The 26,377-nt window shown below is 41.9% G+C and overlaps 1 protein-coding gene across 2 annotated transcripts; it reads right to left on the reverse strand.

Annotated features, from left to right (window-relative positions):
- Positions 1-486: 486 nt before the first annotated feature.
- On the reverse strand, positions 487-25,287 carry POPDC3 (popeye domain containing 3). Of its 2 annotated transcripts, XM_053591410.1 has the most exons (5): positions 24,977-25,287; positions 8,099-8,206; positions 3,846-4,582; positions 1,921-2,029; positions 487-958 (listed from the first exon to the last, which is right to left on the reverse strand). In XM_053591410.1, exons 3-5 carry the CDS (start codon positions 4,328-4,330, stop codon positions 677-679), a joined length of 876 nt encoding a protein of 291 aa, XP_053447385.1. In that variant the 5' UTR covers positions 4,331-4,582; positions 8,099-8,206; positions 24,977-25,287; the 3' UTR covers positions 487-676. The 2 variants fall into 2 exon arrangements, with proteins under 2 accessions (XP_053447385.1, XP_053447384.1); XM_053591409.1 differs by lacking the exon at positions 8,099-8,206.
- Between the last annotated feature and the right edge of the window lie 1,090 nt (positions 25,288-26,377).

Genomic DNA, 26,377 nt, shown 5'->3' on the forward strand with positions numbered 1-26,377 from the left:
TACTACTTGTTCACAGGTCTCCTTTTTACTCAGTCATCATCAGGCAGCTTAGTGTCCCATGAAGTGCCACTTTCTAAATGTTCTGGTAAAGATCAAGCTTGGGAGTTACTTGTAGCAATGAAATAGACTTCACAAATGGCATGTTAGTGTCCTGCATTTATTCTAATTTTTGGTTGTACCTACTAACTTCACATTGAAAATAATTGCAGCCCACCACAATAATACATCTTGCTTTATCAGAGGTTGTAACAAAAAAAGTGAATGTGGAAATGCCTACGTGGGCAATAACAAGCCACTGTCAGGCTGAGAAATCTGGCCAGCTGCTTCTTGAGAAGCAACACCTACGTCACTAGGGCAAGACGGTACACAGTGAGTCATCTGAGAAAATATTTGAGAATGCAAAATGTCATCCTCCCAGTTCTGATGCAGAAAAGGGCAAACTGCCCATAATTTTTCATCCCCACCCAATTATAACAATAAGAAATGCAAGAAAAATTTGTAAAATTTATTCACGATGCAGAAGTTGAGATGAACAAAAGAGCTGGCAATGGCATCTCTCCTCTGGGTTTGCTTTATAAAAATACGGGTGAGCTCGATTTTCTGTAGTTTGCTATTTAATTTGGGGAATGATGAAGAGTCTTTTTTTTAAATAGCTGTACAACTTCAGACTATGATATCATTTATCACAATATCGTCTGGAATTCCAGAAATGTTCTGTCAGGGGTGGTCTGCGAATTTCTGTACTTGACATGTGATAGAAGTTGGGTAACCGAATATCACAGTGGTATCTTTCTCCTACATAGACTCTGTCATTCAAGGCATAGAGTTTATCTGCAATGTCACTGCCAATTAAAACCGAAAACAGGCGGGAGATGTAACGGTGCTGAGCAAAGAGCAAATATAATTTTTTTCTCCTCCAAGACACATATCGACAATCAGTTTCTGCTGTGAGGGTTACCTAAAAAACATAAGGTATATAAACAAATATTAGGAAGCAAGAAAAGTTCTGCCACATTCTTTTCTATCACAAATTTTAAATTAATTTCACTTGTTGCCCTTTTCAGATTAAACAAGCCCACTGACCCACGATATACTGTAAAAACAGAAAAACAAACTACAAAATTTATTAGTACATTCAGTTAATTTAGAATATGAGTAATCGCAACCCTGTGGCTATCTCCAATTTATCTGTTTTCCTAAGTTTGGAAATCTCTATTTTCCATTTTGTGGAAAGGAGAGCTATTATACTTGATATCAAATGTAATGAAACTGGCTAATGTTAGAGAAGTATTTCCAGGTCACTGTGGACATTTAACTGAAATTAAACATTTCAGTTTCTATAGTACAAAACAGAATTTACATATACCCATTTTGCATATGTTTATATGAGTTTATATTTGCATACTATATGTATTAATTCATAGGAAACAGCTTAGCACAATAATTGGAACCCACTGAAGTTATTATCTCTTAAAACTGTCAGACGTGGCAACCTAATAGTGTTTTCTGTTTCTGGAAAGCAACTAAAACCCATCAATATTTTAAATTTTAAAAACCACTTTTTTTTAATAAGTATAGTTTTTTTTGTTCTTGGTGTTTTATAAACTGTACCATTAGTGGAGTTTAGTCAGATCTCAATTAATTATTTTGCAATTCCCAAATATGCAGCTTCTGCAAGGTAACGTCGAATAGCATCTACGGCTGTTGCTCCTGTCGTATGTACTAGCTGCTCTTGTTCTGGACCGCTAACGGGGCTTTAATCAGCAAGAGCCAAACTGAATTGGGAAGTCATGTGTGCTGGCAAGGAACAGTCTCAAGTTCAATAGAAACGATTCTTGTTCTGTTTATTTGCTTGTTTCTAGGCAAATGTTGTCTGTTTGGAAGAAGGACCATTCCTTGTGGGGTCTAGTTGTCCTTTACCTGAAAAATGCCTTCCTCTGTGGGTCTCAGGGAATCCCACTCAGGAGAATCCAGGAACTGAAAGGGGAAAATGTAATGCAGAAACTCTCCATCAGCCGTCACTCTGATCCTACCAAACACAAGGGCAGCGTTCAGGAGAGAAGGACAGAGAACACACAGTCGGGCAGGGTTTCAGAAAGCAGGGGAGGTACATTTCATTTCTTTGATGACTGTTCTGCCCCTTACAATTTTGAAAGACAAAACATTAAATTCATAGATGACAATAGGGACATGTATCCTGTACGATTCACGTACTGATGTTCTACACACAGGATTCTAGAGCACTGAGGGAAATTCATCAGGAAATTCAAGTTGTGCACTTACGATATAGGTCCATTTGTGTGTGTATAATATACTTTTTAAGTTTCAGTGCACTCAGATTTTAAATTAAGTAGGCAGACATTTAAGAACATGAAGGAGGCTCAGTGCCCATAGCACAGTGGTTACAGCGCCAGCCACATACACCAAGGCTGGTGGGTTCAAACTGGTGGGGCAACCACAACGACGACAACTGCAACAACCAAAAAAAATAGCCATGTGTGTGGTGAGCACCTGTAGTCCCAGCTACTCGGGAGGCTGAGGCAGGAGAATAACTTAAGCTCATGAATTTGAGGTTGCTGTGAGCTGTGACACCACAGCACTCTACCAAGAGCGACATAATGAGACTCTGTCTCCAAAAAAAAAAGAACATGGAGGAATTCTGCTGTAAATAACTTTGTAAATGTAAACCTTTTAAAAAAAACATGAGTAATCTCATTATTGTTTCCTCTCCAAATTTAGATTTTTATTATATATTCTTGAGGTATCCCGTCTCTGCTTCTAACAAGTAAGCAATTGCTACAATTTACTGAAAAAATTGGCAAACTTAAATGTTCTCTTTTACTCTTTAAAAACATCAAAGAGTCTTTTAAAAATGCTTTGCATGCCAACATAAGTATTCTATTAATTCAAGCTGGCATCATCCTCTTCTACACTTTCAATGATTAGCAAGGAAACAAACATATCCAGACAAATTCATACTTTAACACATCGACAGCCATGCCAGAAAAGAATTTTTTTTCCTTGGGGCCACAGTGTTTTATTACAAAAATAGAATAAAAACTTTGAAAACAAACAATCCTTTCTAATTTAATGAAAAAATTGTTGTTTTTTAAATTGCTTCCTGTGCATGAGTTATATGCAACTCACACAGTGCTGGAATCAATTTTTACACTGCACACCACGAGTTGTATGTGACTCATGACATACCTATTGAAATGTTTCCGAGAATTGAGTATTTTGTCATTCCACAAGTATTTAGTGGCTCCTGGGTGATCCCAAATGATGACCTCTGAATCATACCCCCTAAGTAAGTGCAACAATGTCACAGCACCACATACTACCATATGGATTTCATTCAAAGAGCCACCAGCCAAATGTTCAAGGCAAACTGCACAGTTGGAGGTTATGGTGATTGGAGAGTGCAGCCCAGCACGTGTGGTGCTCTTGGGCACAGCAGAGCAAGGCGACAGAAGGTGGGGCAGACCTGCCAGTTGACTGCAAAAACAATGAGCAGAGGTTTCACAGCTTCATGAAGCTCAGGGCTCAAAACCATTGTGAGTCAAATACAACTCACATGCCAGTTAATGTGTTAAGATTCATGTCATTTGATTTCTACGATGGATTATTAAGCCTCCATGTACATTATTTCTTGCTTTAAGTAAATAATACTGTGTACTCTAAATGCCTATGTTGTCTAGGACTCACGTATCAAAGACTTTCTTAAGCCTCCGGGTGCTAAGCGCCACCTAGGACTATGCTACATTGAGATGGAAAAGTATTGTGGAAAGAAATACAAACAAGTAACTAATATACAGGAAAGACATGCAAACACCAAGGGTACAAACCTTCCTGAAATAAGCAGGGAGAGTTTATCAATGGAAGTTTTCCCCTGCATGGCATAACAGTGTTCCTTCTCCAAAGTAACCACTTCAGAGCTCAAAGCAATCATTCTGAAGACGGGCAAAGAGATCCCCAGGGGCTGGAAAAGGGAGCTGTACAACACCTGGAATTCTCGGGCAAAGGTTATGCTGTGAACTTGATATGCAATATGAACAAATTGCATGAAGCAGATGACAAACAGTACAAAATTCCAGGAAAATATGTCAGCTGCACAGACATCTACCCAGGCCCAGACAGCAGAACAGAGAAAACCCAACCCCAGCAAACTGAAGACGTAAAGGAGCCCGAAGAATCCACTGCCACCCATGAAACCTACTACAAATAAAATACTGGCAAGGTGGTAAATGGCCCCTTCTGCCTCTTGCTTCCAGGTTATGCACACTGGGTGTTCGTCCGTCAGGCTCCTCCACAAGCTTGAATTTCTTTCCATGGCTGTATTACTGTCTGGTGCACTTTTCAGTTGACTTTAGATGATACTGAAGCAAGTAATTAAGTCCTTTGCTTTTCCATCATAAGAGTTTGGCTCAATCTTCACAAAACCAGAGAAAATCTGGACACTGGAGTTTGTGGTGGTTAAAGCTCTGGTGTGTCCGGATCTTGAAAAACTAAGAATCTTAGCTAGTTTCTTTAAATTCATCTGGGCTTCTGATGCAGATCTAGTCCACAAACATTTCACTATTTCCTGCACAAGAGAAAACAAGATAAAGGCTCTTATTAAACAAAAAGGAGAATTGTGAGATATAGTTAATGAATCAATAAGAGTTACTTAGGCAAGCTGATCTCCTGCTTTCTCTCAGGTTAGAAAATATTTTTAAGCTTAAATATTGTGGAGAGTTAAAATTCTGTGATATATAAAGTATATTTATTGCCAGGTGCAGTAGCTCACCCCTATAATCCCAGCACTCTGGGAGGTGGGGGCAGGCAGATCGCCTGAGCTTACAAGTTCAAGACCAGCCTGAGCCAGAGCGAGACCCCATCTCTAAAAATTGCCAGGTGTTGTGGCGGGTGCCTATAGGGAGACTGAGGCAAGAGAGTTGCTTGAGTCCAAGAGTCTGAGGTTGCTATAAGCTATAATGCCACGGCACTTTACCTGCTAGGACTCTGTCTCAAAAAAAAAAAAAAAGAAAGTATATTTTTAAAAATTGGCTAGCTACATATTTTTCAAGGTGGCTAAGTGCTCTGTAATCATCTAGTCTTTATAGCAGTGCTTCAATATATTTCAGAATCATCTGGAACAGTGACTAAAAATGCTGATTCACAGACTGTTTTCAGATATACCGAATTAGTCCCGTGCTGAGGCTGGGGCCCAGCTGTGTAGATTCTGAACAAGTGCCCCAGGTGATTCTGATTCATGAATCCATGGTCCTCTGTGGCCCACGCCTTGAGGAATACTGTCTGGCAATACATCATTTACTCTTTACACATGAAGAATGTGAGGCTCAGAGAGGCCAAGTAATTTATCACAGGCCACACAGTGGGTAGTGGCAGAGCAGAACTTCATCCAGCCCTCGTGCCCCTGTGCTGGATACAGCTATGCGGCCTCTCAGGAAAGCTGTCTTAAATTTGGCACTGTAAGGAGCCCTATTAAATCAACATACAATTAACAGTCATATTTCAAGAACGCTAACAGACTGTGAAAATGTTTTCAAAGTTAGATTGATACTGTTTGAGAAAGATAAATCTAGGACTGCTTTGCGGTATTAGTGGTTACTTCAGGTTAAAGGTCCCTCCATGTAACTAAATAAATATTGATACTCTCACTACTTACACATGTATTCACGGGATGGTAAAAAATGTTACTAACTCTGTTCCCGTGCAACATACATTCTCTACCCTTTCAGCCATATGGTGAAAATGCTAATATGTGATCCGCATTAAGCCCTGATGAGCTAGAGGGGATGTTTCCTAACAAAAAAAAGTTTCAATGCAAGTCATTCATTAAATTGATTTTTAAAAACTAATTAACATTCAAATGCCTTGCACTTGTATGCTATATTTAGTATTTTATTTTTGAAATAGATTCTTTCCAGGACACCTGTTAAGGAAATACCAAATATCACAATCTTGTCCCACAGAAAAAAATACATACTCAGAGGTGAAAATGGCTTAGCTGGAGTAAAGAGGAGAACAGAGTGTCATCCCTAAATGGAACTAGAAATGAAATAAGGGAGATACTGTTGTTGAATTTCCTGTTTTTTTTTGTTGTTTTTTTTCCTGCAAATAATGACTCTAAAAACACTACCAGCTGACTCTTAAACAAAAAAAAAAGAAAGAAAGAACTCCTGAGCTCAAGCGATTCTTCTTCCTCAGCCTCCCACAGTGACTCGCCTGAGCGACAGTGAGACCCCGACTCATGAAAAAAATGGAAAAACCCAGCCGGCGCCGCGGCAAGTGCCTGTAATCCCAGCGGCTTCCGATGCTGAGGCAGCGGGGTGCCCGCAGCCCGAGTCTGAGGGTGTGGTGAGCTACCACGCCCACTGCACTCTGCTCAGGGGCATAGGGTGGGACCCTGTCTCAACAACAACAACAACAACAAAGAGGGCAGAGCCTGTGGCTCAGTCGGTAAGGCACTGGCCCCATATACCAAGGGTGGCAGGTTCAAACCCGGCCCGGCCAAACTGCAACCAAAAAATAGCCGGGCGTGGCGGGCGCCTGCAATCCCAGCTACTCGGGAGGCTGAGGCAAGAGAATCGCTTAAGTCCAGGAGTTGGAGGTTGCTGTGAGCTGTGTGAGGCCTGGCACTCTACCAAGGGCCATAAAGTGAGACTCTGTCTCTACAACAAAAAAAAAAAAAAAAAAAAAAAAGAAAGCGCCTGTGGCTCAGTGAGTAGGGCGCCAGCCCCATCTGCCGAGGGTGGCGGGTTCAAACCCAGCCCCTGCCAAACTGCAACAAAAAAATAGCGGGCGTTGTGGTGGGCGCCTGTAGTCCCAGCTGCTCGGGAGGCTGAGGCAAGAGAATTGTGTAAGCCCAAGAGTTAGAGGTTGCTGTGAGCCGTGTGACGAGGGCGGTACAGTGAGACTCTCTGTCTCTACAAAAAAAAAAGAAAGAAAAAAACTTAAGACCTATAACTTACATTGTTATTTTTACTTAGCAACTCTTCCAACATTCTGCAGATCCCTAATTTGTTCTCCTCCCCTTCCCCATCGATCTATGAGATGATGAAATTCAGACAGGCATGCTGGACAGACTCGATTTCTCCTCTTTTGAACCAACACAAAATTCTACACTACTGGACAGTCACAATAAAGAACAAATGTTGAAAATACAACGAGTAGTGAGAACTGCAAAATACCAATCTGGAAATGTCAGTCGCCCCGCTGGTTTACTTTTAAAACTAGGGTATTTTAAATCAATCAATTCTTCAGGATACCAAACACAGCCACGAAAGACAATATTAAAAAGAATTGTTAGTAGAGCTCTGAACTTTGGTTTGAACTTCCTTAAAAATTTATAATCCTCAATGAAATGTTAAAATGACGTTAACAGAGAAAGGTCAGGTAAAATGCTTGTGGCAATTCAGAAAGGAACTTCTGGGAATTTTGTCCCCTTAAAAATTCTGATCTGGGGGATATTCTGGGGCCCCTACATTCCTAGAGTGTGACCCATTCATTATAAGAGGAACTATGCTTCCGGCCCTATCCAGTTTACTTCTGTGTCACTAAGCTGCTACCAAACCATCTTTCTGTCCTTGACACTGTACTGCCCAATGCAGCATGCTAACTTGCACTGATTAAATTACTCCACTCCCAGCCTTTCTCCACTTGGTGTGTTTTTAATCCGGTCACCAAAACAGATGTACTTTATTAGAAGAGGGAGAACTGACAGGGGCAGGTGATGAGCGGGAGTGTCCTTCTGATTATGCCGTAGCACTATAGGAATACCCAACACGATTCATCAGCCAGCTGCTTGCCTTAAAGGCCTGGCTGCCTGAAGTCATGTTTTGTGTAAATAAACGCTGACATGCCAAGGTGCCACAATGAATTTTTTCCCTAAGCAATGCCATTGATCTTCCCTGCAAAAGAAGTTAGCACACGGAGCTACGAATGATGGAGACAGACTTAAATGCAAATAAATAATAGTTCCAAGTTCAGCCCTTTTTTCCTCTTTAAATTGTAAGAGTGTGAGTTATTAAAATAAAGGAATAAGGACATGTGCTATAAGAAGATAAAAGGATACTCCGCGAGGTGCAGTACAAACCTGGTGCAAACGGATGAAGATGAACTCAGGAATTGTGTTTATCTGCCAACTTCCCCATTTAGTATCTCATTGCAATGACGGAGGCAGAATCTATGTCTTCGTGCCCACCTTACAAGGGAGAAAAGCAGGGCACAAGAGATTGGGTAAGTCATTGGCTTTGGGTAAAAGACACGGTAAGTCACGAAGAGCAGCGTGGAAGCTAAGCGCCTTCCATCCTGCTTCGTTCAGGCCCTCTCCGCAGGCAATGCCTCCTCTCAAGGCTGTGAATCAGAGATAGTAACGTGTTGGGAAAGCCAAGTGGGGTATTCTTCTAGGACTGCTTTGCCAGGAAATAAATCCCAACAGTGGATATTTACAAATTGCTATATATCTGCTCGTACCACTCAATCCTTAATGCTAAGAACACTACTGGGGACGCAGACAGCACTCACAAAATAATTTGCTGACTTCCTCTCCTAGACCCCGAACTCTACAGGCCAGCAAGGTCTCTGTCTCTCCATGAATACTGAGGAATAACACTGGCACAGAGGTGCAGGTCTCCTCCGCCTTCAGCCTTGCCCTCTACACAATCTAATGCATGTTCTAACATCCTCTGTCACCAAGGGGCGCACAAGGGGCGAGCAGGCAAACATACCAGACACTTCAGCACAGACACAAAGGAGTTGGTGCAGCAATTCTTCAAAATGTCTGGCACAACCCCAAACTCCTACGAGAATCCTTTAGTTTGCTTATAACCTTGAGCTTCTTCAGAGCAGCTTAATTACTGAATTGATTAACAACATCAACAACTTGGGAAGCCAGTGGTATTGAGTCAGTTCTGGTTTCAAGGCAACCCATAAGCTCAAAATTCCCTCAATATTCCATCCTAATTAATTAGAATCAGATCTCAACTTGGGTGTGTGTTCCCTATGCTAAACTCTCATCTTCTTAAGTTGTTTTTCTTTCTATTTATCCTTGAGGTAGTCCATTTACTTAGCATATATGTGCCAGGAATATTTTAAAAATTCTCATTTAACAATCCCAGGAGGAAAATGCTATTTTCTCCATTTTACTGATAAGAAAATTGAAATTCAGGGAAAGTTAGTTGTTCGAGGTAACACAGTTTGTAATGGAACTCAGGTTCCATCCAGGTCTGTCTGATTCCCAAGCACATGTTATTCTGTTTCCATTATGCCAGGGTTTAGAAAATGTAGCTTTTAGTCCTCTGCTGCTCAGGAGATCTCAGGAGAGTTCATTCATCAGTAAACCAGAGGGAACATCACCTATCTTTTTAAAAGGGTACCAGAAGGTTCAAAGGAGAAAGTCTGTATTTTGAAAATTTTTTGGAAATTTTAAAATAGTATAGAAACAGCATCCCTGTACTTGCTGCTCGTGTGTTATAGAGCTAGGCCATTTGGAAGGTATAGTTTTTAAAAAGCTTTCTTTCCCTTAGATGAATACAACTGAAGACAGAAATTCAGATGAGTCACTTTTGGCTCCTATCCATCTTTATATAATAAATTCTAAATTCACTCATTTCTGCAGGGGTGATCTATGTGTTCCCCCCCCCCCCCCCCCAGTTTGTGTTCTGATCTCCTATGTAGGTACAGACCTATTACCAACCTACCCAAGTCTTTGATTTCCAGTGGCCAAAAGCCAGTGGTAGCCAACAATGTTCTTCTACCCTAGATGAGTGTGTAGTGCTTTCCAGCAGATGGCCTCAAATCACTTGTATCAGATCTCTTGGCTGGCTTGTTAAACTTGCCCCACCCAGTGCAACTGAGCTGTGGAGACTCCCTGGGTCTCCATTTCTAAAAAGCTTCCTGTTGGGCGGCGCCTGTGGCTCGGTCGGTGGGGCGCCGGCCCCATATACCTAGGGTGGCGGGTTCAAACCCGGCCCCGGCCAAACTGCAACCAAAAAATAGCCGGGCGTTGTGGCGGCCGCCTGTAGTCCCAGCTACTCGGGAGGCTGAGGCAAGAGAATCGCTTAAGCCCAGGAGTTGGAGGTTGCTGTGAGCTGTGTGAGGCCACGGCACTCTACAGAGGGCCATAAGGTGAGACTCTGTCTCTACAAAAAAAAAAAAAAAAAAAGCTTCCTGTTGTTGTGAGAACCATTATTTATGCTGTTCCTGAATGATCTCTAAATTACCCTTGCCTGTTGGCAGGACCTCAGCTTTGCCGATTTCTGGTTGACCACTGCTGTCCTTCTCGGATGTTATTTGACATCATGCTCTTTGGTTCCAGTTCTCCATGGGACATAGTGGTGGTGTTAGCTTACCATTCTCTCACCTTGACTCCCCAGCTTGCATTACTACCTAAAAGAAGGGCGCTATGCCTAGCTGTGCCTCTAAATTGCTGTGTGATTTTAATCTTCCTGGACCTGTTTCCTCATTAGCGAAATGAAGGAATGGCTCTAAAATAATATGGCTCTTTATGATAAGGAGTAAAAGATTATTCCAAACATAAGTCAACATAGAGAGTGCAGTGGCAGAACTGAATTAAGAGTGCAGGTCTTGGGTGATGCCTGTGGCTCAAGGAATAGGGCCTGGCCCCATATGCCATGGGTAGTCAGTTCAAGCCCAGCCCTGGCCAAAAACTGCAAAAAAAAAAAAAAAAAAAGAGTACAGGTCTTAACACCTGGCTGATGAGGGCTCAACCTCAGAGATCGCTATTTAATTGGTCTGTTATGTCAACCAGGCACAGCCATTTTTCCCCACAAACTTCCTAGGGATTTTGATGTACCACCAGAACTATTGAATTATTTAATAGATAAAAGAACTATTGAATTAATTTAATAGATAGGAAAGGTAGGGCACAGGGTAAGAAATAAGAATATTCTGCAGAGGGAAGGATCTGGATTTTATTTTAATTAATTAATTCATTCATTTATTTTGAGGCAGTGTCTCAAGCTGTTACCCTGGGTAGAGTGCCATGGCGACATCATAGCTCACAGCAACCTCCAACTCTTGGGCTCAAGCCATTCTCTTGCCTCAGTTTTTCTATTTTTAGTAGACATTGGGTCTCACTCTGGCTCAGGCTGGTCTTGAACCCAGGAGCACAAGCAATCCACCAGCCTTGGCCTCCCAGAATGCCAGGATTACAGGTGTGAGCCACCTTGCCTGGCCAGGATCTGGACTGTAATCCTCATTTTTAAGGGGCTGCAAAGGTACCTTTTTTCCTTGAGTGCTCTCATTTCCATCCATTCTCCCTCCACACACTCATCATTCTAAGAACGGGCCAAGGCGTACAGGTACTTTGCTGCAGCCTTTCCTGACCATGGTAGCCTGAAGTGCACCTCTGAGGCTCTGAGGCTTTCTTTTTTGCAGTTTTGGCTAGGGCTGGTTTTGAACCTGCCACCTCTGGCATATGGGGCTGGCGCCCTACTCCGCTGAGCCCCGGGCGCCGCCCAAGGCTCTGAGTTTTTATGGCTTTTCTTACCTGTCTACATGGCTTCCATCACATATTGCATTATATTTTTCCTTTTTAAAGCATCACAGTTTGGCTCGGCGCGGTGGCTCACACCTATAATCCTAGCACTCTGGTAGGCCAAGGCAGGTGGATTGCTTGAGCTCAGGAGTTGGAGACTAGCCTGAACAAAAGCAAGACCTGGTCTCTACTAAAAATAGAAAAACTGAGACAAGAGGATTGCTTGAGCCCAAGAGTTTGAGGTTGCTGTGAGCTATGACACCATAGCACTTTACCAAGGGCAACTTAGTGAGACTTTGTTTTGAATTAAAAAAAAAAAAAAAAAAGCATCACGGTTTGTTTATTTTCTCAGTTGGGGTACCTACTGAAACTTTTTTTATAAAAAGAAATGAACATAATGGCATATGTGTATTAAATAACAGCTTTATTGATTGGTCATTTTATATGTGTATTTAAATATACAGTAGAACCTCTGTAAGTCGACCACCCAAGGGACTATAACAAACTGGTTAACATATGCAGATGGTCAATACAAGGAACTAGGCCTACTGTGCTGATACGTACATGTGGTGCATGTCTGGTCTAGTCTCGGACAAGTAGGTCAACTTAAGGAGGTGGTCAGTGTAGGGAGGTAGTCACCTGTGGAGGCTCTACTGTAATTTTTTGTTTTTTGAGACAGAGTCTCACCTTGTCACCCTTTGTAGAATGCCGTGGCATCATACCTCACAGCAACTTCAAACTCTTGGGCTCAAGTGTTCCTCTTGCCTCAACCTCTGAGTAGCTGGGACTACAGGTGCCCGCCACAATACCGAGCTATTTTTAGTAGAGATGGGGTCTCCCTCCTGCTCAGGCTGGTCTGAACTCCTGAGCTCAAGCAATCCACCTGCCTTGGCAGGATGCTAGGATGACAGGCATGAGCTACCGGGTCCAGTCTTCTACCATAATTTAAATGTCTTCTTAAGAAACTACGGTTTTGGGCAGCGCCTGTGGCTCAGTGAGTAGGGCGCCGGCCCCATATGCCCAGGGTGGCGGGATCAGGCCCAGCCCCGGCCAAACTGCAACAAAAAAATAGCCAGGCGTTGTAGCGGGCGCCTGTAGTCCCAGCTGCTCTGGAGGCTGAGGCAAGAGAATCGCGTAAGCCCAAGAGTTAGAGGTTGCTGTGAGCCGTGTGACGCCACGGCACTCTACCCGAGGGCGGTACAGTGAGACTCTGTCTCTACAAAAAAAAAAAAAAAGAAAAAAGAAAAAAGAAACTACGGTTTTTTGAGCCACAGAGGGATGGAAGGGTAGGTCCTAAAAGTTGAGTCCCCCATCCCTATAATTTCAAAAATCACTGATTTGAAGAGTAGCAGTAAACCTCTCCTCCTCAAACTTGCCATTTGGCTGCTTTAAATAACTGACAGAATCTGCTCAAGTTCTGACCTTTGCATATCCTGGAAATAGTTAAAGGGTTAAGCGGGAGGACAGTCCCTTTTATCAGCTGCTAGGACATCCTGCAGCAGCTTTATCCGAGAGAGATTCCTGATGGAAGGTGCAGCAGAAGCTGGACACATCAAGTGGCGCGCTCTCGGTGCGAACCAGGGGCTGACGTCTACGTTTCCCTTTACTCCAAGTGACTATGTGCAAAACGCAAACTCATTTTTTCTATGTTTAGATCAGTTCTCAAGTTCCTAACTAGCAAACAGCTCTAGAAGGATTATGTATGCTAGTTAATTAGCTATAATCTTTTTCCTTTTTCTCTGGCCAATTAACCAGGTGGACCACACACTTGCACCAAGCGAGTCACTTCTGGCCCTTAGTCATATATGGACTTTAGGACAGGGACTGCTAAGTGTAGGTAACACCCTTATTGTCATAAAGGCGTGAAACTTAATAGCATTTCTATGCTACTTTTAATCAACTAGAGCTAGTTCTGCTACCAATTCAACATATGTGATCCTAAACGATCACTGCACGATGCAAAGCTGGGGAGTAAAAACCACAGGGCTCGTGGGGAAATGGGGTTAAGACTGTAACACTCAAGACTGTCGTTAGTGGCACATTCAAAAAAATACAAGAGGTGCTGGGAGCACCAGATAACCACATGTAAAGGACTGAAACTGGACCCACACCTTTCACCACTTACAAAAATTCACTCAAGATGGATAAAAGATTTAAATGTAAAACACAAAACGATAAAAATCTTAAGAGAAAATGCAGGAAAAACTTCTGATGTCAGACCAGGGAAAGGTTTTATGACAAAGACTTCAGTGGCCATTGCAACCACAACAAAAATTAACAAATGGGATTTAATTAAGCTGAAAAGCTTCTGTACAACTAAGTACACAAGAAGTAAAGCAAAAAGACAACCTTTAGAATGGGAAAATATATTTTCAGGGTATGAATCTAACGAAGGGTTGGTAACTAGAATCCACAGAGAATTCAAATTAATCAACAAAAAAAGAGCAAACAATCCCACCTACCACTGGACAAGAGATAGGAACGGAACCTCCTCTGATGAAGACAAATGGCTAACAAACATTTGAAAAAAATGCTCATTGACCCTGATGATTAGAGAAATGCAAATCAAAACCACCCTGAGATATCACCTAACCCCAGTGAGACTAGTCCACATTACAAAGTCTCAAAGCTGCAGGTGCTGATATGGTTGTGGAGAGAAGGGAACACTTTTACCCTGCTGGCGGAACTGCAAACAAATACAACCTTTTTGGAAGGAAGTATGGAGAATCGTCAAAGAACTTAAATTAGACCTCCCTTTTGATCCTGCAATCCCATTACTAGGCATCTACCCAGAAGAAAAGGAATCCTTTTATCATAAGGAAATTTGCATTAGACTGTTTATTGCAGCTCGATTTACAATCACCAAAATGTGGAAACAGCCTAAATGCTCACCAACCCAGGAATGGATTAACAAACTGGGGTGTATGTGTAATCCATGAAATACTATCAGCCATTAAAAAGATCGAGTCTTTATATCTGGATATCTTAGGTATTAACCTGGATAGAGTTGGAACACATTCTTATTAGTAAAGTATCATAGAATGGAGAAGCAAGAATCCAATGCACTCTATTCTAATATGAAGCCAGTAGACGATCTAATACATGCACACAGAAGAGGGAAAATTCCAATCGATTCAAGGTGGGGGGCGAGGGGAACAAGGGAGAGGAGAGAAGGGAGGAAGGAGAGGAAGGGGGGTCATGTGTAGGGCACACCTCTGGGGGAGAACACAATTATAAGAGGGACTTTACCTAACAAATGTAAACAACGTAACCTAATTCTATGTACCCTCAATGAACCTGAAACAATTTAATAAAACAAAAAGAAGTAAAGGTTCTAAGAAAGGAAGCAGTAAAAATGGTCTGCTGAAATGAAAAAAAAAAAATTAAATAAATACAAGAATTTAATAAAAACAGTAGCATAGTTTTTGATATGTTAAATGGTTAAAAATACACAAAGACAGCACTTGGCCTTAATAAAGGCCTGAAACTTGCTTAGGGAAGTGGATTGGGAAGGGGTGCAGTTTGTGACATACTGTGAAGTGGTGGAAAAGGAAATAAAAACTCCCCTCTTTCGTAGCCTTAAATCATAGGGCATCTTTTTCTACCTTAGAAATGTACGTATACATTTATAACAGGTATGTGTTTCATCAAAACTGAAATTTCAGCTGGCGTGGTGGCTCACGCCTGTGAAAGTATTTTGGGAGGCCAAGGTGGGAGGACTGCTTCAGGCCAGGAGTTCAAGACCAGCCTTGGTAAGATGGTGAGACCTCTATTTTTAACTAAGTTCTTTGAGGATTCTCCATATTTCCTTCCAAAAAAGAAAAAAAGGAAAATGGCCAGATGTGGTGTCACACACTTGTGGTCCCGGCTACTTGGAGGCTGAAGCAGGGAGATCACTTGAGCCCAGGAGTTCAAGGCTGTAGTGAGCTCTGATCACACCAGTTCACTCTGGCCTAAGCAAAAGAGTGAGATCTTGTCTCAAAAGAAAAAAAAAATTGAAATTTCAATCGAAAGTGCAGCTGCCTTCTTCAGCTGACTTCTGCAGCACTGCTGGAAATTCTTTGGTTTTAGCCCAAGAGGTTTTGACAACTGGTGATGCTTGAAACTGACAAACCAGCTGTGGTGATATATATATATATATATATATAGAGAGAGAGAGAGAGAGAGAGAGAGAGAGAGAGAGAGAGAGAGAGAGAGAGAGAGAGAGAGATTTTCATCCACAGTTCCTGGCTTGTAATTCCCATAGTCACTGTTACGAAGTTGGGGCAGTTCAGCCTCTGGGAGTGGGACTCAGGAGGTAGAATCCCTCCCTCTGACCTTCTCCGGTCCTCCTGTCACCTGCCCAGTCAGGCTCTAATCTGATTGTGGGTCAAAAGACCTTCATTCCAGAGAGGTCCCTGCCCCATACCCTGGGGAAAGGAAAGCCGCACAGAGAGGCCCAGAGGAATCTGAACAGGCAGGCTTTGCTGGGTGTAAATTGTGAGCTTTTTGTCCAATCACATTTCTATGCGGTTGTCAATCAGGCCTAGTAATGAAGTCTCCATAAAAACCCAAGAGGAGGGGGCGGCGCCTGTGGCTCAGTGAGTCGGGCACCGGCTCCATATGCTGAGGGTGACGGGTTCGGACCCAGCCCTGGCCAAACTGCAACAGAAAAATAGCTGGGCGTTGTGGCGGGCGCCTGTAGTCCCAGCTGCTCGGGAGGCTGAGGCAAGAGAATCGCGCAAGCCCAAGAGTTAGAGGTTGCTGTGAGCCGTGTGACGCCACGGCACTCTACCCGAGGGCGGTACAGTGAGACTCTGTCTCTACAAAAAAAAAAAAAAAAAAAAAAACCCCAAGAGGAGGGTGGTGCCTGTAACTCAATGGAGTAGGGTGCCGGCCCCATATGCTGGAGGTGGTGGGTTCAAATCCAGCCCTGTCCAAGAAAATAAACCCCAAGAGGACTGGATTCTGAGAGCTTCCAATAGCTGAACACAATCTGCCAGTAAAATTTAATTAATAATATGCAATAATTCAATAAATCCCTGCCTCCATGGAGCTTCTATTTTAGTGAAAATCAAATGTTGACATTATTAATTAAATGTTGACATTATGTAAGTCTATCTTCCAAATTACCAGGTCTATTTTAAACAGATAAAAATATACTGATATGAAAATAAACTTAAGCTACTTAAAACTCATTTAAAGTCAGTTATTGCATGCTAAATTTTAAATAAATGCTACAAATTAAAGTCTTAAAAACCAGAAAGTAAATGTTGTTCCCAGATCTTGAAATCCCCCACAAAGACCACCAGGGAGCCGAGTCCGATGCAAAAGCAAAAGGGTTGTTTATTGCAAGTTCGAACTTGGGTTCCCGGGGTCTCCACTACAACGGATCTGAGCCAGGAGCCCCGAGCTCTGGAGCAGGGGGTTTCTATGGTCCAGCGCAGCGGGTGGGCGTGCATAGCTCGAAACAAAGGGGGCGGTTCTGGATTGGTCAGGTGAGGGGGGGGTCCCTGATTGGTGGGCAGTTGTCTCACGATTTCCGGGAATTGCCTGGGCTTACCTGGAAAGTTAAACTTACTGAGTGAAATGGTGGGGGGGAGCAAAACTTAACTCCTAAGATGGTGCTGGTCTGGTTCTTTCACAAACAAGGCTGTTTTTTTAGAATTTTATCAAACCCCCCCCCCAAAAAAAAAAATAAACCCAAAATAGGTTTATAAGTTTATCTGGGATACACAGTATTTTTTTTCTTTTCTATTCCTTAGCAACAAAACTAATCATTTTTAAAGGACATATTGAAATCCCAAACAATTTTTTTGTACTACGACAAAAAACTATTATTTTCTTATGTATTTAAGTATAAAGATATAAGAAAACACTGTTACACTAATTTAAAAAATTTCATGAAATAATTAAACAATTACTGAGATTCTTCCTTTTATTAAATTATTCTGTGAAAAGATTTTATTAGCACATTTACTTTTTTGTTTTTTAGAGACAGGGCCTCATTACATCACCCAGGCTGGAGTGCAGTGGCATGATCATAGCTCACTGTAACTTCAAACTCCTGCACTTGAGTGACCCTCACACCTCAGCCTCCCAAGCACTAGGATTACAGGCATGAGCCACTTTTTCTGGCCACATTTACCTTTTAATGTATCTTTAGCATTACCTTCTACAACATATCTGTAACTTTAAAAAATTATTTTAAGACCTCAATTTCACAAAGATTTTGATGAATATTAATAGTCAAGCATTTCTTTTCTTATTAGATTTATTTGGTCACACAAGACGAGACTCCTTGGCTGATAGTACATACTTCAGTAAAAATTACAAGAATTTTTTTAAAAAGTGTGCCTTCAGATTGTGGTCAGAGGAGAGCAGCATGGTGTGGTAAAAGCACAAAGCTACAGTCATCTTTGAAGTCCTCCCCTTGGCCATCCAGTGACTGCAGGGACATTCAGCAATGACGTATGTAGCATTTTTTCTAGGATGAGTTCATGAACGTAATTGTCTAATCGTAGACATAAAAGGACCCGGACTCCATTCTGGCTCTAGTATTTAACCTTTCTAGGTCTCAGCTTACTCTCCTGAAATAAGGGGACACATGAAGGGTTCCCGAACCAACCAGACAGCCAGCATAAATAAGTGACGAGTGGCATAAGGAAAGCCACCTCAATCAATCACACAGGCCCCACCCAAAGAGGCAATGTCTGTGTAGGTCCAGGGGGCTCCAGTGAGCAGTGTTATCAGAGCACCTGATTTTTCAAGAGTAACCAGAAATCTAGATTTCACGGAAACTCTCCTGATTTTAAAATGCTGGCAGCTAAATAACATTTTTATAAGCACTTAAGTGTTAGTGCTGTGCAGGAAAACTTTCGAGGCCAGATCTGACTGCATGTCATCAGTCTGCAGTCTCAAGGACTCAGGGCTGTGAAGGTCCCTGTTGGATCAAAAGAAATCTACCCTAAATTGACCCCATTTACATCTTTTTATGGTTAGCTTTCTCTTTTTTTTTTTCCAAAAGAAATCCTTTATCAGAAATTACTTTCCCCCATAGTGCAATTAAAATCTTCATATTAAATTTCCTTTCCTGTCGCCCAAGTCTTGATCAAAAATGCTCTACTAGTTGATTTTTTTTTTTTTTTTTTTGTAGAGACAGAGTCTCACTTTCTGGCCCTCGGTAGAGTGCCGTGGCCTCACACAGCTCACAGCAACCTCCAACTCCTGGGCTTAAGGCGATTCTCTTGCCTCAGCCTCCCGAGTAGCTGGGACTACAGGCACCCGCCACAACGCCTGGCTATTTTTTGGTTGCAGTTTGGCCGGGGCCAGGTTTGAACCCTCCACCCTCGGTATATGGGGCCGGCGCCTTACCGACTGAGCCATAGGCGCCGACCCTAGTTGATGGGTTTTAATCAGTTGCCAAAATTTCATTTACATTTGAAAGTGAACACAAAAAACAGAAAAACAAAGCATGGATCCCACAACAGAAGTTCCAAACAGAATGTTTAAAAGTGTTTTGGCTGATCTCTTTTTTCAGGTTAAATTTCAGAGGTTAAATTTCCTTTTATAACAGAAGGGAAAAGGCACTATGTATCCTTCATGCACTGTGGCTTGCAGAACAATTATAATGTGTCATGTGTTTGAAACTTGAATTTTAACACTCTCTCCCTGATCTTGAATGGAGGAAAACATACAATAAGTAATAATAACCACCATCTGTTGAGTAGCAACATGTCAAAACCTGCATGAAATACTTCATAAATGTCATTTCATAGCTGTAATAAAAAGGGGGGGTGGGCAGGACGGAGGGGTCATTATTTTCCTATTTTTCAAGAAAGGAAACCTCTTGAAGAAAGAATTGGTCATGTTAGAATCCAAATATCCTCATTCCGAGGCTAGGTATGGTAGCTCACACCTGTAATTCCAGCACTCTAGGAGGGGAGGATGATGTGAGTTGGATTATTTGAGCTCAGGAGTTCAAGCCCAGCCCGAGCAAGAGTTAGACCCTGTCTTTACTTAAAAAAAAAATAAAATAAAAACCCTTAGCTGGGTGTGTTGGTGATGCTTATAGTCCCAAGAGGCTGAGGCAAGAGAATCACTTGAGCCCAAAGTTTGAGAGTTTGAGGTTGCTGTGAGCCATGATGACACCATGGCACTCTACCCAGAGTGAGACTTTGTCTCAAAGTAAGTAAATAAATAAATAAAATAAAAAACAAATATCCTCATTCCTGATATTATACCATGTTACATTTTCATTTATGAAGCAAGTTACATTTTAATCATTTATACAAATAAAAGGGAATGCTGAAGAAAACAAAAGAGAATCAAAACAAGATAATATGGAGGACAAAGACAAGACAGTATAAGTATGGCCTCTTTGAAGTAAAGAATTACAAAAGGGAAAAGAAAAAGTATTCATGATAGAAAAAAAAACCCTTGAAATTAAGAACAACAGATTAGCCCAATAGAAAGAGAGTAATAAGTTTCCTGAAAAATTGATACCGAACTTAACCATGATATAGCCTAGCAGAATTACTAAACTTCAATAGAAAGAGTAGTTTAGGACTCTAGCTAGGAAAAGCAAGTCAACTGCATGGGGGAAAATGTTGAGACAAACTTAACTTTTCCACAGCCACATTAGATGCCAGAAGCTAATGGAGCAAGGGCTGCACAATTCTAAGGTAAGGAAACTGTAGCCCAAACATGTTAAAATGAGCCAATGATAATTCAAATACAGATGCTTTTCACCTTACAGTGAAGTTACTTCCAGATAAACCCATTGCCAGTTGAAAATACCGTAAGTCAAAAATGCACTATTGACATGCTACTTTCGATTTTACAACGATGATGAGTTTATCTGGACATACCTCACTGTAAGTCCAGCAGCGCACTGCGTATGTTTTGCTTCTGTATCACTGTCAAGGTGGAAGATCCTAAGTCAAACCACTGTAAAGTTGGGAACTGTCTGCATAGAAATTAAAGATTGACCTTTTAAATATAAACAGACACAGGAAATGAGCCTTTCTTGAGAGAAAAAAACCCAAACACATATTGACAAATGTAGCCGATCAAAGGATAAATCAAAATTTAAAGGGTGATCCTTGAGATGCCATAGTAAAAAAACTAGTGATCAGCAATGACTCTAGTTATAAAACTAAAACTAAATAGCTGAAATGAGGCTTACAAAATACAATGCAAATGTTATAGATACGGCATGAAAACAAAGACACAAAAAATTAGGATAAGAGTGGAAGTGAAACTATAGGAGGTACAGACATAGCACGAAAGTGCCAGCGCTTCTTTTTTTATAAGGGATCCAGTGACTGTCTAAACTAATGTATGTTGACCTCAAGATGTATTCAGAGGCCGGGCACGGTGGCTCTCGCCTGTAATCCTAGCACTCTGGGAGGCCGAGGCAGGTGGATTGCCTCAGCTCAGCGGTTCCAGACCAACCTGAGCCAGAGCGAGATCCCGTCTCTAAAACTAACCGGGCATTGTGGTGGGGGCCTGTAGTCCCAGCTACTGGGGAGGCTGAGGCAAGAGAATTGCATAAGCCCAAGAATTTGAGGTTGCTGTGAGCTATGACGCCAGGGTACTCTATCAAAGGCGACAGAGTGAGACTCTATCTCAAAAAAAAAAAAAAAGATGTATTCAGAATCTTTTCTCTTCATTTGGAAGACATATCTAGGATCTCTTCTGCGTCAGGATAAAGAGATGCTAATGTCAAGTTCACTTTCACTATTATTTCTTCTTCTGTTAAAATATCATAAAATTTTTATTTAAAAAAATATCTCTGGTGTTATCCTGTCAAAATAAACACTCTAGACAAATCATATTTAACAAAGTTTATCTGAGTAAACAACGATTCATGAATCAGGCAACAGTCAGTATCAGAGCTCCACCCAGCAATGTGGGCAATCAGCTTTTATAAGCTGGGAACGGAAACAAGGAGAGAAAGCACCCGATTGGCTACAGCTAGGCCTTTGCCTTATTTGTGTGACGAGTTGGTGCCCTATGATTGGTGGAAGCTCAGTGTTTGTGATTAGCCAAAATCTGGCCATTTGTTAGAAAACCTGACTCGTAAGTCAGATTTCTGTTTGTTTACACTTAAAGCTAGGTCAGTTAATCAGTTTTTTACATAGGAAGTCAAAGTAGGGAAACAGCTTCAGGATCACAGCCTCTTGGTTATTTAATTTAACTATTTTATTTTATTTTTTTAGATAATAAAAGCATTTCTGTCTATCAGTATATCCTATGTGTATAAATGCATAAAGATATACAGAATAATTTTCACTTAATGTTAAAGATGAGTATTTCTGGATGGTGAGATATTTATTTTTTCTCTCAATATATCTGCATTGTTTGTATGTTTCATAATAATTTTAGAAAATAAAATGATTTTATATTAATTTGAAAATTTTTAAATGTAAAAGTTTTACAAATATAATGCAAATCCATGAACCCAACAACCAGGATTAATAAACATCGGTGGTTGCATTTTCTTTAGTTCCTTTCACAATAAAGAAAAGTTCTACAAAAAAGTTGGAACACCACCATGAACTGTTCTCCAATACCATTCTCTGCCCCCCTACTCCCCTGTAGTATGTAATTTGTGTTTATCCATATTTATATATTCACTAACAAAAAATACAATTTAAAATGGAATTCTGGATTAGAAATGTCTTTTATAACGTGTTTTTTCAAATTCAAACTTGTATTATTTCTGCTGAATAATTTTAAACATCCACAGAAATAGAAAAAATGGTATATAATAAATTCTCCACATGCCCATTACCTAATTCAACAATTACCAAAGGTTTGTCATACAGAATTTTTGAAATTAAAAGGAAAAAGTATAACCTAGTGTCCAGTCTACAATTTGTGCAATAAATAAATAAACACCTTCCACAGAAAATAAGGAGAACCACGAATAGCTGTGCAATCACTAAGCAATTATTAGTATGTGCAGGCATTACACTGGCCCATTTAGGAGTTACAGCAACTTTGCTACCTAAATATTATTATCAGCATTGTTTAGAGTGAAAATGAGTGGAGATTCTTCTGCAAGTTTATCCAGTTGCCTCTCCTTCAAATACTCCCCTAACCCTCCTTTTTCATTATTTCAGAGTGTGTGAGGACCACTGTAGGTTTGGCTCACACACTCTAAAATAATGCAAGTTGAGAAGATCTCATTTTGGTCTGTATGAATTAATACCTGTATTTTCTGTGTTGGAGGAGGACCCAGCATCTTTATAGGTATTTTAGTCAAGAACTTTTGATTATTTAGGCTGGATGAGGTGGCTCACGCCTGTAATCTAGCACGCTGGGAGGCTGAGGAGGATGGATTGCTTGAGCTCATGAGTACAAGACCAGCCTGAGCAAAAGCAAGACCCGGTCTCTACTAAAAATAGAAGAACTGAGGCAAGAGGATTGCTTGAGTCCAAGAATTGGAGGTTGCTATGACCTATGACACCATAGCACTCTACCCAGGGCCACAGCTTGAGACTCTGTCTCAAAAAACAACAAAAAAAAAGAACTTTAGATTATTATTTAATTTAGAAAATACCTACTGAAACTTTCACTTTAAGACTTAAAAGGAATTAGATAAAAGGGAGAAACATTTCCCCTCTTTCTTTAAAAGAATCTAATCAATGTTTCACTATACTGTTCTATTAATTTTAGATAAATTCGTATTTTCCATACTTTGTAATTCTAGTTGACCAATGACCATACTTACAAATAACGATCTCATTCGCAATTTACAGTCCTGACCATCTATCATGGACAGTTTCCAAAGCAGTTTTGAAATTTCTTGCCTGCCATATTGTTTATGTGTTGTTATATTCAGTCTGTAGTAAATGCTTCACAACATTTTTGTTCTTTTCTAGAGAACTGTTTCAAACATAAGCTCTGTTGTGTCAACAGTATTGGTCAGTCACGCAGTAAGAAGTATGGGATTTTGCTTCCCCTTGACACATTTTTATTTAACAGCATAGAATATACCCTTTTAGAAATACAGGATGCACAATGATTCAGCTATTTTGAGAGACTGATATGATTAAAGGAACTCAATTATCAAATGCCTAAATTTAAATGTATAAAATTGGGAGGACAGATAACATCTTCCTCCAGCTCAGTGATTGTCAACCTTCCTAATGCCACGACTCTGTAATACAGTTCCTCATGTTGTGGTGACCCTCAACCATAAAATTATTTTTGTAAGTCGCAATGAAAGTAATTTTATGGTTGGCGGTCACCACAACATGAAAAATTGTATTAAAGGGTTGCGGCATTAGGAAGGTTGAGAACCACTGCTCTAGATCTCAATTAATAGTTGTATTCCAAACACCTGAAGATACACATGCACAGATTTTTTCAGGACAGCAAAAAAACCTCAGGAATCATATGGGATCAGAGACCAGACAGATCTCTTCATTTTGCAAATGTGGAAACTGAGATCCAATTTTTGTTTATATTTTCTATTCCGTGTAGTTGTTTGGTTTTCCATTGCCAGAATGAACAAGGCCAAGTTACTGTACTCTAACAATACAGAGATTTCGGGCAACAGTCCCTAAAATTTAAAATAAGAAAAAAAACATAGCCACTAAACTTAGTATGAACAGGCAACAATATTTTTTAAGGCTGCCATAAAATTCAATTGTAGTTTGTAAGCTTGCAAATTCAAAATATCTAAGTACCCTGGTTAAGAGTGAAAAGTCTGGAAGGAAGTTCAGTAAATCAATTCATGTTCTATTTTCCATTTATTATTTTAAAACAGAATTTCTTAATTTCTGCTAATGTCTTCTGGCTAAAACGATTTTTTTGTCCTAGCCCTCTTAATTGTATTTTGATTCTGTGCCCTTAATCTTTTGCTAAAACAAACCCTCAAAGGTATTTCCCCCCCTTAACCGACCTTGGTGAAGAGGTACTTCTGTGGTTGACAAATTTCTTTGTTTCTCCCTTTTGTAGCAGGGGGAATCCCCAAACAGAAAACCCAGGTCAGCGCGACCTCTGACTAGCAAGCAGGATTTTCGCTCCCCCAACTCCGCGTGAAAACCCCGACCCCTGTCTGCACGGCGCTTACGGAGGGGCGAGGGCGCTCCGGCAGGGGCGCGACTTCCCCACGCCCCAAGGTGAAACCCAGGACTGTCAGGGCCCCCCGGACCCGCTTTTCTCCTCTCAAACACGTCCTGTTTCTTTGGGCGCCAAGGTGCCAGGGGCAAGAGCGGGACCTGTGGGGGAAAGACCTAGGAAGCTGTGCCAGGGTCCCCAAGAGCCCGCGAGCCGACCTGCGAGCCGCGCCGCCCAGACTCCGAGCGCGCAGTTGGCTGGAGCGGTGGGGGCGGCGCGGGCGCGCGGGGCTGCTGGGCACGGGCGCGGCCGGGGGTCGGCGGCCTCGCAGCTCCCACCCCGGGGCGGGGCCCGCGCAGGAGCCGCGCCCGCGAAGTTGCCCGAAGCGGCCGCGAGACGTCCCCGGGCTCCCCTCCTTACCTTTACGTCCCTGGCCCTGCGTGGAGCTGCGGCCCGGCGCCGCGGAAGTTTCCCGGCCAAGGACTCTGGCTCCGAGTGGCCCGCGCGGGAGTGCTCCGCGCCCGCCTCGCGAGCACCTCCGCCCCGCGGCGCCCGCAGCTTGACCGCTGCCAGCTCCGGAGCCGCGCGGCGGCGCGGGCGGGGACCCGGCCCGGGCGCGCGCCCCGGGGAGCGGCGGGGTGGGGGCGGCGGCGGCGGCGGGGCCTGGGCCCGGGCCACCCGAGCCCTCGGGGAGCAGGCGGCTCAGCCACCCGCGTGCGGGGACGCTGCGACTGCGAGCGGCCGCGGCGAACCAAAGTTTCAAAGATGTGCTTCCCGGAGTGCGCGCTGCTCACGGTCGCACATTCGCTCTACCTATTCGCGGTTTAGTAGGCAGCGAGCGGTGGCGCTGACCCCTGGAATGAAAAGCAAATAACTGGACGTCTCCCCAGTTATTTGCTTTTTGGTGTTTGCTCCGCACACACCATAAGCAAAATGATGAGATCAATGAGCAAGAAGGGGACCAGGATGTTTGAGTGTCCGAGACAGAGAAAGGTTAAGACAGTATCTTTAGTCAAATCAATAAACATCTTAAAAAGCAAACAGGACAATTATAAAAAGAAAAAAAGCACAAATGACAAGTTCAAATCAATAATGAGTAAATGCATACAATTTAAAGAAATAAAGTGCATTTTTTTCTTCCTATGAAATTAGCAAAGTTTTATTTTGGTGATCAAATCATGTGATGCTTGGAAAGGGACCAGTAAAACATGCAATTTATGCAAGGGTATAAACATGTGGGTGACAATGATTCTGGAAACAAATTTAGTGAGTAATAAATGTTTCTTTTGAGCCTCAGAATAACCACAAAAGCAATGAATATACATGGTAAAATTAACTCCCTTGGGTGGTGCCCGTGGCTCAAGGAGTAGGGCAAGGGCCCCATACACTGGAGGTGGCAGGTTCAAACCCGCCCCAGCCAAAACTGCAAATAAAAAAAAAAATTAACTCCCTTTTTTTTTTTTTTTTTTTTTTTTGTAGAGACAGAGTTTCACTTTATGGCCCTGGGTAGAGTGCCGTGCCATCACACAGCTCACAGCAACCTCCAACTCCTGGGCTTAAGCAATTCTCTTGCCTCAGCCTCCCGAGCAGCTGGGACTACAGGCGCCCGACACAACGCCCGGCTAAACTCCCTTTAATTGACGCTGGAAGTAAGGATAAAAGAATACCCATAGTGCTATACCCCACAAATAGCTAAAAAGCACTTAACTCCTAGGCCTTTGCTCTTACTCTTCATTCTAGGGATGAAAGAATGAACTCTTCATTCTTGTTCAAAAGTTGGAAATCCACTTTGAACCGGATGTAGTCCATAGTATATGCATA

Source organism: Nycticebus coucang, chromosome 5 (assembly GCF_027406575.1).
Source record: "Nycticebus coucang isolate mNycCou1 chromosome 5, mNycCou1.pri, whole genome shotgun sequence".
NCBI lineage: Eukaryota > Metazoa > Chordata > Mammalia > Primates > Lorisidae > Nycticebus > Nycticebus coucang.

Coding starts and splice junctions, on each gene's coding strand:
- POPDC3 (XM_053591409.1), bottom strand. CDS start 4,330: ATGGAAAGAAATTCAAGCTTGTGGAGGAGCCTGACGGACGAACACCCA. Junction 2,030..3,845: donor TCCCTGCTTATTTCAGGAAG/GTTTGTACCCTT, acceptor TGTGTTTGGTAG/GATCAGAGTGACGGCTGATG. Junction 959..1,920: donor CAGAGGAAGGCATTTTTCAG/GTAAAGGACAAC, acceptor TATGTTTTTTAG/GTAACCCTCACAGCAGAAAC.